A 12,735-nucleotide genomic window follows, 5' to 3' on the forward strand; every position below is an offset into this window, starting at 1 on the left:
TTTTCTTTTTTATTGTCACTAGGTTTTGGAAAAGTAAGAAAAAAACCACTTGGTTCAAGGAATTAGTGTTAAATCAGCTGGGAAAAAGCCTTGTCTGATTTTCATTGAATTGCTTAATATATAATTAAACTGTTCTAACTAACAATCATCTAAAGAAAACAACAAAAATTAATTAAACATATCTAATAAAGTACAAAAATCTAAATAAAAATTTTAAAATAAAATAAATAACAAATTAAATTACAACTCCACCATATGTGTATCAATAAGATAAGCGTTTTGAGTTCAAGCCTCTCTTCTCCTTTGTAATTTCTAACATGAATTTCCTAAGATTTCAAACATTTTGTATGGCTTTTTTTTTTTTTTACAGCATTTTATTGCATTTTTCTCCTCTCACAATGAAATGTTGCTGAGTATCTAAACGGCGTCGTGCTGGGTGTTTGATGCAGAAGCGAAAGCCAAGTCTCAGTCTCTCTCTCCCCCTCTCTCCCTCCACCAGCTGCCGCTCCGTCTGTATACCTTCGATACGACCGATACTGGTGTGTTCTTAACATATCCCACATCTTAATCAAGTATGAACCAGCTGAATTAGATTCTTAGTTTCTGTAAATCCTAACCCTTTATGATCTGGATCATTTATAGGCATTTCTTTATACAGTTTGTATATATATATATATATATATATATATATAGGTACTTGGGTTATCTTACTCATTCTTGTATATTTGGATTCAGTGAACAAGGGTTTCTCCCCAATTTCTTGATGAATTTATGGGTTATTTTGACCATTTTTCTTTATGCTAATTTTTTAATGTAGCAGAAGTTAGTGGAATGTATTTCTCACAACTTGTTAATTTGAGATTTGGGAAGGTGGAATAGCTTATAGATTGAGGATTTTATGAATTTCACCCATGTACAGTTTTAACTTCTGCAGAATTATATGTGTTAACTTTATTAGCAATTCACTTGTGAGGGTTAAACATGACAATTTTCTTTTTTTTTTTTTTTTCCTTCCCAGGGTTTATTGGAGTTGAATTGCTTGCAGGAAAATGCATCCCCCTTTGACATTGCACAGGCATCCAATGTGTGCTGAAGTGAATTTCCTTTTCTGCCTTTTCTTTTCTTTTCCCTTTTTTTTTGTTCAACACCTTTTATTTTCCTGTTATGGTTCAATTTTCTCTCAGATTTGTTGATGTTAATGGGAAACTCAGCTTTTCTCTTGCATTTTAATCTTTGATGGATTACTCAAAATTTAATGTATTTGTTAGGGCATACTGCTTGTTAGATTAAAGGGCCAATATGATGCTATGGGTAACTTTGTGCGAGAGAAAAAACATAGTACTTCTACATAAAGCTTGTGAGTTGCTTGGAGTTCTTTGCTTAATGAGTTGAGCCTATTGTGAGACTTTTTTAATAAACAAAGCGCACTTGAGTGTACTAATACTCAATTGGTTTAGGTAAGTGTCTTATTTATAAGCTCATGAGTTGGCTCATTTAGGCTTGTGAATTAGCTCATTGTAGGCTTGTGCGTCAGTTCATATATATATATAATGCTTTGCAAATAATATGATTATAAATCAAAAGTGTTATTCAATATTATTACTATATAAGATATAACTTTTGCTAGTATAATTTAATTAATAACATCATTATAATTATTAATTTAATTATTATGATTTACTGGGCTTATCATTAAATGAATATTGAGTAATATCTAATTAAAGTTAATAACTTCCTTTAGTAATTTGGCTAAGTAAGCTTGATAAGTTGAGCACATGAACTTGATAACGAGCTATATGTGAGCTGATTCCTCTTCTGTAAGGTGAGTTGAATTTTGATATAATTTCCAATTCCTTGCAAAGAGGTTATCTGGGATACTGTTTTTATCTACCAAATGAACAGGTATTTTCTTTTCGAGCATTTGTGTGACTTGTATGTAAGGGATCAAAGCCTACTGTATGCACAAAAGGTTGAATTTCATGTTCGAAATGTGTTTCTTATGGTCTTTGGTCTGATAAAGAGCAATCAGAATTAGGATTATGAACAGAATTTTTGTAGCATATATGGACTTTCCCTGATAAATTTATATGGGTTTTGGTGGATAATCTTTTGCTGTTTGCCTGTTTAAGGCTTTCGTTTCTGCTAAATCAAGCAACGAAATTGTTTTGCAGATTATTGAGCAGTTCCAACAGTGTCATTTGGACCACCCCATTGGAAAATTCTTTGGTGAATGTACAGACCTCAAAATAAAGCTTGATCGATGTTTTCGCGAGGAAGTGAGTAATTATAATGTTTATCTCTTTTTCATCTAGGTAAAATGTAGACTTCGCCTTTACAATAAAATTTTGAAGTCCTGCAGAAAGCTGTGAAGCGGAAGGCAAATTTTGAAGAGAGTAAGAAACTTAAAGAAAGGCTTCAGACATTGAGGAAGGAAGCTGCTGAGAGGAGCCCTGAGCTGAAGAATTATATGTGAGCTTAACAATGAAGTGGGAAGTGTTGTCTGAAACTCTCATAGATTCTGAATTTAGATTCCATAGGACATTATTTTGTGCTTAATGAATAGAATGACTGCACATTGCCACAAAGTGAAGGATAATCCGGATGATAGTTCATTGCATATTGCGTAAATATGTCTTTCTTTTTTTCCTTTTTTTTTTCTGTGAATGGAAAATAATTTGATTCCCCGTAGAAAGCTTTTGAAAGGTCATGAACTTTCATTAATGTGTTAAATACGTATGTAATTACCAGGAGACATTAATGCGATCTCAGATTATCAATGGAGTTGTAAATTTCATTAGTCGTGGTTCCATTTTGTTGAATGGAATCACACATGCGAAATCTTGTTTCTGTTTTGGGCAATCCAAATTTCTGTTTTGTCAAGAGGATATTATTTTTTTAAAGATGATTTAATTTTTATTTTGACAACTTAATTTTCTTGAGTGACCTAAACATTCAAAAAAAATAAAAAATATTTTCTTAAAAAATATTAAAACAAATATGGTCCATAAAATAATCTAAATTTGATGAAAAATATGGAAAAAGAAAATATATACACACAACAGGGAAAGTAAAAGATTTATGTATGATTTCATCCAATGCTACTGAAACTGTCAGGTCAAGCACGTGATAAAGCTCATTCTTTAAAAGCTGCGAGTAAAACTATGGTTATGTACATTGAGAACTACTGCTCTCTGATATCTGTGATCTGTGGCTTCATATGTGAGATGCATTTACTGTATACTAAAGCCTGTGTATAGACAAGAAACAAAAAAATTTTCGTTCTTGGAGAAAGTAGATACAAATCCCCTGGCTTCTAGTTGTTTGTGTCAGCAACTGACTAGAAAAAAAAAAGAAAAAAACTTTAAAAATTTCAGTTCTTGCCAGAAAAAAACTGGCAAATGGCATCTGTCAGAAAAACTGCTTCTTCAGGGCTCTGATCAGTTTTCCACACCTTGAATTTCAATTGTGAGTAACTAGTATCACTCCATTGCTTAAGCACTGACATCGAGTACGGCCCCCTTTTGATACCATGTGGACTTACACAGTACCATATAGAAGAATTCAGGTCATCTGGTGTTTGATTGGTTTTTGCAACATTTGTATCTTGCTCCTCATCATCACTCAATTCAATTAACTCGACTTGTGGTCCGGTTCGCTTGTTCTTCACCTTTTCATGGTCACCATCCACCGGTTTTTCGTGGCTTTCTCCTGAAGTAGAAGGATGATGTTGGTTTTCTGAACCAGGGGCATTGGATGGGCCTCGTGGAATAGAAGCTACCAATCGTCCTGATGCTTTTGAATATTTCTGCTTCACTTCTAGAGCAGATTCACAACTCTCTATTTGATGACTACCATCATCTCCACTTGCAGGACTAGTATGATGCTGTTGCACCATTTCCTTAGATTCAGGTTCTTCAGATTGCTGCTTTTGTTCTAGAACAGAGAAATAATACAAAGTTAAATTCACTATTGCTGCTCTTGTTCTAGAAAAGAGAAATAATGCCAAGTTAATTCTGATTGTTAAACTCTTAAGTCATTTAGAGCACCAACAATCAAATACATTCTTCAGCATGAACAAGGTCTCACAAAATCAATTTGGTTTTGGTTCATAGCCTTTGAGATCAATTACAGTTTCATTCTAGGAGATCAACAGGAAAATTTAAGGAAAAGGTAAAACCCTGTATATGGTTAAAAGAGAGTAGCTTCAATTCTACCAATGTGATCAAAGACATTTAGTAGTGTGAGGAGAATACTGAATTTTCAACTTCAATTAGCATACGCCAAGGATCAACTTGAGCATGCTCAAATAAGTGCCATTTAGTTGTTAATGCAAATTTATACTAATCTTGTGTTGGATGGAGAAATTTGAAATCTGTTGGACATAGATTTTCTTTTATAACAAGCCATCTTCATAAATTCATGTTGGATTCTTGACATGAAAAATTCCTCGAGGTAGATTAAAATACCTACATAAATATGTAATGTTAAAGTCCAACTAAATAATCCACTTTCCTAAATCTAATATTAAATCATAAAAATCATAACTTAAAGAAAGTGAAGTCTATTATTGACAAGTTAAAGTTCTTTGCATGTGACAGGGGGAGTGCTATTGGCACATTACGAAATTATAAAAAACCTATCAGTTCAATGAGAGAATACTTTGCCAGACACCATAAGGCCACATGTATTATTGTACACCACATAATTGTGAAAATGGAACTACAATAATGCAAGAACTAATAGAATATTAAATGAAAGCTTTTGATAAAAGGTGTACATGCCACACCAATTCTGGAAAAAGTACATAAAGCCACTAAAAACTACACTAAAATTATTCAATAAAATGTGCTGACTACTAAGAAACAAGAGTTAGACAAAAGATTAGCTGTGCTGAAATTATAGCAAAGCAACAGACGCCTAAATATTAGATTATAAAAGAAAAATATGGTCCCCGAGGACTGCAGCAGAGAAATTGCAGGAAACTCTATGCAAAACATTATGTAGCCTTCGTGAAATTAAAATTTGCAAATTCATTTTAGACCCAGTTGACTGCAACTAGAATCAGTAATGGTATACATGATTCTGAAGACTCTCAGACAACTTAAATTCTAGAAGGAAAAACAAATAATAAGAACCCTTTAGTCCTATTAGACTCCAGAAATATTGATCTTGAGTAAATTTATGTTTATCACCACAACATATTGCTAGCAAAAGATCATATATGTGCAGAGAAGAAAAGAAAAGCAATCTGGTAAGCTGTTGGTGGAAATAAAAGAAGTAGAAGCAGAAACACATCAGACCTGCAAAATTTGCTCCATCATTTAGGTTGTAAGAAATCCTATTGCTGCTTGAACTTTTTCTACCAGGCTTTGACATTCCTCTGCTAGCTGATTCTGGTGAGGCATTATTTTCCTTTTCATCCTTCCTGCACAATTCATTGTCAGCAGTTTCAACCTCTGCATCATCTGCAATTATTTCTGGAATGTCATGCAACAAGCGGGACTGTTCTGCTGGTGTCTGAAGAAGCAGCATTTTATCCATGTACGCGGAAAGTGTACACAGAAAACAAGGTTAAGGATCACATAGCATTTTCATTGACATTAATGAACCCATTTTAGGCGAAAATGTGATCTATGGCATATGTGACAAGTTGGAGGCACCCCATAAAGATAACAAGAGATGCCAATCCACACAATTTGAAAAAGGCTAGCCTGAAGGATGTCATTGCACATAAATGACAGAAACTTATGCCGCGACATGAAATAAGACCAAACAGTTGATATTGGGTTTTCCTGGTCTCATGAACTCTTATGATAATTTTGTATCAATAAGCTCTAGATAAAGCAGCTTGCAAATTAGGGCAATAAGTAACAACAAAGTTTGTGCGGCTTGGGAATGCTTCCCAAATTTTGGACACGTGCAAAGGCATGCATTATGACACTAATTCCAGTTTGTGTGAACTAAAACATCAAAGGATATTCTCTCCTCCATCCCTTCTCATTTGCCTGATTAATAAGGTTTTGCAATAGGGCCATCTCCTTCAGAATCCACTTGGATGTTGCAGATAATGAAAAGAACAAAAAGCAAAGTCAGAAGGAGAAGAAAAAAAGCACACATCACACTCAGTCACAACAACAAAAAGCTATAAGAGACAATAATACATGTAAGAAATAGAAGTATTGGAATTTGAAAAAAAAAAAAAAGCAGACAAGGAAGTAAATTCCTGAAATCAGAAAGCTAAAAATTAATCTACAGTCTACATAATCAATTTCTAGGAAATATGAAGGGACTCGCTTAAGAAGCTATGGATATGACGAGAAATTTTTGCTTCTATGAAACATGCCAAGCAAGCATGTAGTAAGTCCAAATTGATATCGGGAATGACAACATTATTGGTGAAGCTTCAAACTTTAGAAACCTATAGAAAGTCACGTAGTCTGGCCACCTCTTTTGCTTGTTCACCAAAATTCAATATACCTTTCCTTCTTTGGGTATTTTTATTGCATTAATCCTTTCTCTTGTGAAATGACTTGTCCATTCTAAGACACTAAAAATATATAACAAACTATTTACGCTCCTATTTTTTCTAGATGATTAAGGAGCTACATACATGTTTTGTTATAACCTCATGGAGACTTTTAGCCTTCTCCTTGAACTCCACCTGTCATCAAAGGATTCTAGTCAAGGTCAGTACTTTACTATTATGTTTAACCATTTAGCAATATACTACTAACAACTTTTACATAGATCTTAACTCCAAGAAAGCACAAGTCATCAACTCCTAGTTCGTAAAGATTTATGTGTAACAGCACAAAATAACGGCAAATAAGGATATCATTGGTTAATGCAGTTAAGGCATTGCTTAACCACGAAAAACTTACAACAGTGGGCCTCTCTAGCTGACCCTCCTTCACCCTTTGTTGCAAATCCTCACATTCTTCCTGCAAAATTAGACTATGTAATCAGAATGCAAACTTTTCAACAAGATGCAAAACCATCCATGATTTCCTGTAACCTTCAGTAGTATAGGACAATATGTGGATCTATTTTAGGCTCGTCAAATTAATCACTTGCCATATAGTGCGAAATAGATAGGGGGGAACTCGTTTTTTAAAGTGTCAACAAAAAAGCTCAATGAAAAAAGAGGGAAAAGATTCCAAAACTCGGCACAGGCTAAGAATGAAATTTCACATTGAATTTTAAAGCATACTAAAATCGACAAAAACTACATTAGAGATTATATTCCATCAATCAAATCTCAACAAACAATTATTCCTTTAGCAACTAGTCCTTTGAAACAATCTCCATGACACACAACAAAAATTTGACCAACATAAATTACATTCCACAAGACATGAACACAATCTATCCTGAAGATTGTCTTTTTCAGTTTAAGTGTAACTTTGTTGCTTCTCTATCAATTTTGCTATATAGGTTATATAACCTTTCAAATACTAAACAATATTGTTACCTTGGAGAAGTTATCATCTGATAACTTGCAAATGGGAATGTCTTTTGGTGTATTGGAAACTTGTAGCAGAATATCTGCATTCACTAGGCCACTTCTTGAAGTTCTTTTTATGCCTGTAAATATTCACGATAAACATAAGAGGTAAATAGCTTGAGCGGCTGGTTAGAGGTAAGTTGTAAATGAACAATACATCTCCTAATTATCGAAATAAGTGGGAGGATTAATTTAAACTATGTAATAAATGTAAATTAAAGAAAATAAGAAAATTTTAGGGGTGATCAAAATATCGAAATAAGTGAGGATTACCCGTCACTTCCACAAGCTGATGAGAATTTTTCTGTGAATAGTCATATGGATCAGATTTAATTCTCACATAACTTCCCATTACTTTATCATCAAAAACCTCAGATTGCTTTGACAGCTCCTCCACTAAACTCCTCTTCAAGTAAACAAGTTTGATATTTTCAGCGACGACAGATGCAAAACAGCTAGTTTGAACATCTAGAATGGCTTCTTTCTTCTGAGAATTTCTATCTGTGCTTGAGATTCGCTGCCTTTTACAGGCCATTGAGACATTCCTACCCTTGCCTTCTGAACTATATCCAAAGTCATCCTCTGATTGCTCAAAATTTTCAGCAAAATGTGGTGTCAAAAGTTTATGTATGCTATTCTTATTAACTGATTTCCTTCCAAGAAGAGATTTCAACATGGGATCACAAATAATTTTCTTCTTTTTTTTCTCTGGATGGAAAAGTTTGTGTTTCTCACAATACCTTATAACAATAGCAGTAACATCATGTTGTGATAATTCTTGCTTTGTCTCTTCACCAATGGATGCAAGGAACTCAAAAAGGAGTTTTGATCCCCATCCATCAAATTCCCTTTTATTTGACTTAACCTTCTTATTAATCACAGATTGTTTCCCTTTGTTGCTCTTCCATCTTTTAATTCCTTCATGCCTTTTTCTATTATTCAAATCTTCATTATCAGATGTAAGTTCATTTCCAACTTCAAATTCACTAATAGCTTCTTCACCTTCGAAAATATCATTTGAATCAATATATTCAGTATCTGCACCCTTATTCAATAGCTTATGGACATGTTTGGAAGCTAGACCTTCTTTTGATTTAATCATTTCCCAATAACTCTTGAACACGAATTCGTACGTGTCTCGATCATTGAAGTCTATCTTCCCCTAAAGATCAACGAGAGTATGATCAATCAGAAAATAAAGAACAAGAAAGCACAAGGTAAATTTAGATGACTTCAAGAACAAACTAAGATCAAGTTAAGTTCCGATGCCTTAATGTAGAGACTAAATGCTAATACAGCTGATCTCATTTTCTAATACTTAACTGGATATATTTAACTGGATGGTAAATTTTTGCACAAATAGCATGTAAATTTCTCCAACATTTAACTGGATATATTTCTTATTAGGAAATGCAAAAAATGTTGATGCATCACTGATAAAAAACTATAAAGGTTTGATATATGTCCACATTAAAAATTGTTAGGAATAATGCATACTTCATTGAAGTTTGGATTCTCTATCCCTTCAATCAAACCTATGAGTGTTAAGCAATGATTGCAGAATCCTCGTTTCCCTGTAATAACTGCGAACTCAGCATTACAGAAGCAGCGTCCACATACAGCTTTTGCACAACAAAAACAGTGGAATTTTGGGGTGTTCTTGCAAATGAAGCAAAAATGCCACTCTGAAATATAAAATTTATCATCTTAGCAAAATGGTAAAATCAAAGTAGAAATGAGTGACAACAACGAAAAGGTTACACAAAAAGGACATAACTGGTGAATTTCAGATATGGTTATAATTATCAGCTAACAAAAACCTACTACAATAGTGGAGAATTTGGAATTCTGGTTGGTTGCATTGCAGTTTTAGATATGGGCAAGGTCGGTAGAAATTCTAAGCTCCACTTGCAGCACATCAAACAAAAGATATATCACTGATAAAAAAGTGTTGGCACAGTTTATGATACCATATGATGTTTCTTTAAGCACAAGAAGGAAACAGATTGCACTCACTCTAAGCAGAAACAGATAGGTGAGAAACTATAATTGGGACATTACCTGATTTCCAGCCATATAAAGAAAAGATTAACATTTGAGAGAGTTAAAGAACCTAATGGGCCACACACTAGCTACTATTCAAGCAATTTGAACTCATTATCTCAGCATAGTTTAAGTATAGTATTCCCAACATAAAATACATACAAAATGGGAAGAAAAGTGAATTAAAAAAAGCATATGTAGACACCCATCTCCTCAGTACAACGTGTTGGGTTGTATGTTGTCAAGACTTATAGCTACATGCATGAAAGACGTTATACTTCACCTCAGACAGAACAGAAAAGCAACCATAGGAATTAGCAACTTACTGCATCTCCAAGGCACATCACTCTCCAAGAAAGAATCATCTTTTTCTACACACCGGGAATGATATGCTTTGAGGCAATCCCTAAATACAGGACATAATAACATGTTTATGTTCAAGATTGTCCACAATGCCCATGTACAGCATCAAGCTTAACCTAAGGCAAGTTAAAATTCTAAGTGATTACTCATAGAATAATATATGATGCAGCAAACTCATAGTATGTAGGAATTTTTTTGGCTAATATCCATGACCTAAGAGATACTTTCAATTGATTTGATAAGTCACTTAAGAAAACTCCAATTTGCAAGAACAGCTTTGTCAAGCAAAATTGAACATATATACAACATAACTTAATATGCTTTCCTAGTAGTTGTTCATATATAACCTAAGGAAACATCTTTCATGAAAGATATGAAACCTGTGTCATACAAAATTGATATATGACATCATCTCTTATATGTTATAAATAAAAGAAAGACTACAAAGTAGTAGCAGTAGGAGAGAGAAAAAAAAGGAGAGCATTTTCTGTAGCTGAAAATGACATTTTGACTTATGACACAAAAGGTGTCACAGAAAATTACATTAATCATGATGCACCAAAATATAAAGGACAGCTAACACCAAAAGAGCATGTGATCACACGCACCGGTGGTGACTTGTGCATATTTTCTGATAAATGTGTTGCTTTATGCACACATATTTTCTGATAAATCTGTTATGTGCATGTCATCACACTCATGGATACGTAGAATCTAGAACCAATCATGTCTTTTTTTAATTAAAAAAAAAAACCTTCGGTCTTAATGTTTATAAGTCATAGAGTACTGTTATGGGTGAATATCCAAATGAATCAGTCATTAAAGAGAAATAGAACAACGTCAAAAATCAAAAAGCAATTCCTTAACATGTTGAATGATCAACAAACTTGCTGATTCAAGTAACTGTTTTTGCATATCATCCCTTTTGAGTGTTGCCATGAATAAGGAATCGTTTAATCCAAATGGCAGAATGACTAATTGTGGTGCTTTCTGGTTTGAATGAACTATAGTAAAATACCATTTGATCTTTAATAATGGAAATGAATTAGCACATTGGTTTAAGCATGTTTGGCAAAATTACAGAGATCAGCATCAGTATCAATTCAAATTTTAAATGCAGATCCTTTTATGTTGACATAAGCGCATGCACTTGACCAATTAGGAACTATTTTCTTTTCAATATACATGTGTGTGTGTGTGTGTGTAGCAAGATATAACTGTAAATTATCTACTAAAACATATCGTTTATCCTTTATATGACAAATTACTTGTCTAACATACTCCCATAAAAACTTTTCAAAAGTTTCTGTAAAAAGTATGAGGTGAACAGTAGGCAGGTTGGCCAAGTTAGCCCCAACAGTTCATGTTTCTGATATCTGCTGTCTTGACCATAAATCTACACAACACAGAAAAGGATTCTCTAATCCATTATAATTTAAAGCCAAAGCATGTTTGCTGTTTTTGCAATTTCAAACTCAAAGCATCAGAAGTATATAGTACCACAAACGAGCTTCACATCTGGCATTGATATCCACGTGCACAATAATAATAATAATTATGATATAATAATAATAATAATAATAATAATAATAATAATAATAATAATATAATAATAGTCATGTCAAAGAAAAACATGTGACACCAAACGAGAACAACATCTGGCAAATAAACGAATTGCTGCTTCGTAAAGAGCAAATATGAAACATTGACACTGTTCAGAGATGAAATTGCCTTCATGGTAAAAAAAAGGAAATTGCCTTGATGTACCTAAACCAGAAAAAGTAAAGGGGTAAGGGTGCCAAGCATCAGTTCTTGTCTTGCATTAAGAGCCGAGTCGGGCTAGCAATAAAAGGCATGGCATGGGCTACCAGGCCAAGTGAATTCAAGTTTTGCACTCTTTCAAATGCAGAATTATTATGAGCAAGAATAAGAAACCTAGAACAGCAAACGCAGAATTATTACAAGCAAGAGTAAGAAACCTAGAATAGGAAACTCACTTGTAGTCACAAACCCTCAATGAACCTCCATCTTTGCAAACGAAACACCAATCCTCGGCAATCTCTTCCTTGTTTACATTCTTCATCCTCCCCATTTTCATCACAGAAGCTCTCTCCAAACTAGAACCCCGAATCACCCTGTTAAAATGGGAAGAATGTTAAAAACCCATTCATGAAGGACGATAAAAATAATAAATTGAATCTTTAAAAGTGTATCAGAATCCAAACAGGTCAGCCCACGAATTATCAGAAACCCATTGGAGGAAAAAGCCAAAAAATACAATTTTTACACACAAAATTATCTTGGGACATGAAAAGCCAATAAGAAGTTAAAGTTTCCAATTCCAATCACAGTTGGCCTTAGTCGAGAGACTAACAAAGACCCATCTAAGCCAAAACACAGGAACAGACCTTTTAGGACTCCAAATTAAGGACTAACAAGCAGACGCAGGCAGAATTGGCATTTTCTCAACATAAATCAAACTGGTACGAGGATACAGATTCCAAAGAGAAAAATAAAAATGGCAGTGCGAGGGAGACGAATAGATGACATCTGGGTGCGAGTCAGGTAGACGGGTGGATTCGTATGAAAAAAGGCAAATTTTAAAATGCAGCTGGTGCACAACATGCATATGCTGCCTATTTTTACTTTTTTTTTTCCAAAATATAAATTTATTTAAAAAAATACTATTTAATTTTAATATTATAAAAAATTCTTTTTTAATTTTAAAAAATATTATTAATATTTTAAAAAATTTATTAATTAATTTAATCATTAATTTTAGCAATTCATTATTTTATTATTTATTTATTTAATTTAAAAAAATT

General features: G+C 33.5%; 2 protein-coding genes across 5 annotated transcripts; one reads left to right on the forward strand and one right to left on the reverse strand.

Annotated features, from left to right (window-relative positions):
* The first annotated feature begins 351 nt into the window (after positions 1–351).
* On the forward strand, positions 352–2,800 carry LOC110624478 (COX assembly mitochondrial protein 2 homolog). Of its 4 annotated transcripts, none has more exons than XM_043961095.1 (4): positions 352–539; positions 1,019–1,084; positions 2,172–2,232; positions 2,313–2,800. In XM_043961095.1, the coding sequence occupies exons 1-4, from the start codon at positions 444–446 to the stop codon at positions 2,321–2,323; spliced, it is 234 nt and encodes a 77-aa protein (XP_043817030.1). In that variant the 5' UTR covers positions 352–443; the 3' UTR covers positions 2,324–2,800. The 4 variants fall into 4 exon arrangements, with proteins under 4 accessions (XP_043817030.1, XP_021625349.1, XP_021625347.1 ...); XM_021769657.2 differs by having other exon boundaries at positions 2,172–2,226; XM_021769655.2 differs by having other exon boundaries at positions 472–539; positions 1,019–1,094; positions 2,172–2,276; positions 2,360–2,800.
* A 454-nt stretch (positions 2,801–3,254) lies between these two features.
* LOC110624003 (uncharacterized protein At5g08430) lies at positions 3,255–12,503 on the reverse strand. The gene is made up of 11 exons (XM_021769046.2): positions 12,319–12,503; positions 11,908–12,045; positions 9,874–9,953; positions 9,002–9,189; positions 7,778–8,666; positions 7,472–7,584; positions 6,882–6,941; positions 6,611–6,661; positions 5,978–6,050; positions 5,301–5,552; positions 3,255–3,933 (listed from the first exon to the last, which is right to left on the reverse strand). The coding sequence occupies exons 2-11, from the start codon at positions 12,006–12,008 to the stop codon at positions 3,371–3,373; spliced, it is 2,370 nt and encodes a 789-aa protein (XP_021624738.1). The 5' UTR covers positions 12,009–12,045; positions 12,319–12,503; the 3' UTR covers positions 3,255–3,370.
* Positions 12,504–12,735: the final 232 nt, after the last annotated feature.

The sequence above is a fragment of the Manihot esculenta genome, chromosome 10, assembly GCF_001659605.2.
Source record: "Manihot esculenta cultivar AM560-2 chromosome 10, M.esculenta_v8, whole genome shotgun sequence".
In the NCBI taxonomy this organism is placed as follows: Eukaryota; Viridiplantae; Streptophyta; class Magnoliopsida; order Malpighiales; family Euphorbiaceae; genus Manihot; species Manihot esculenta.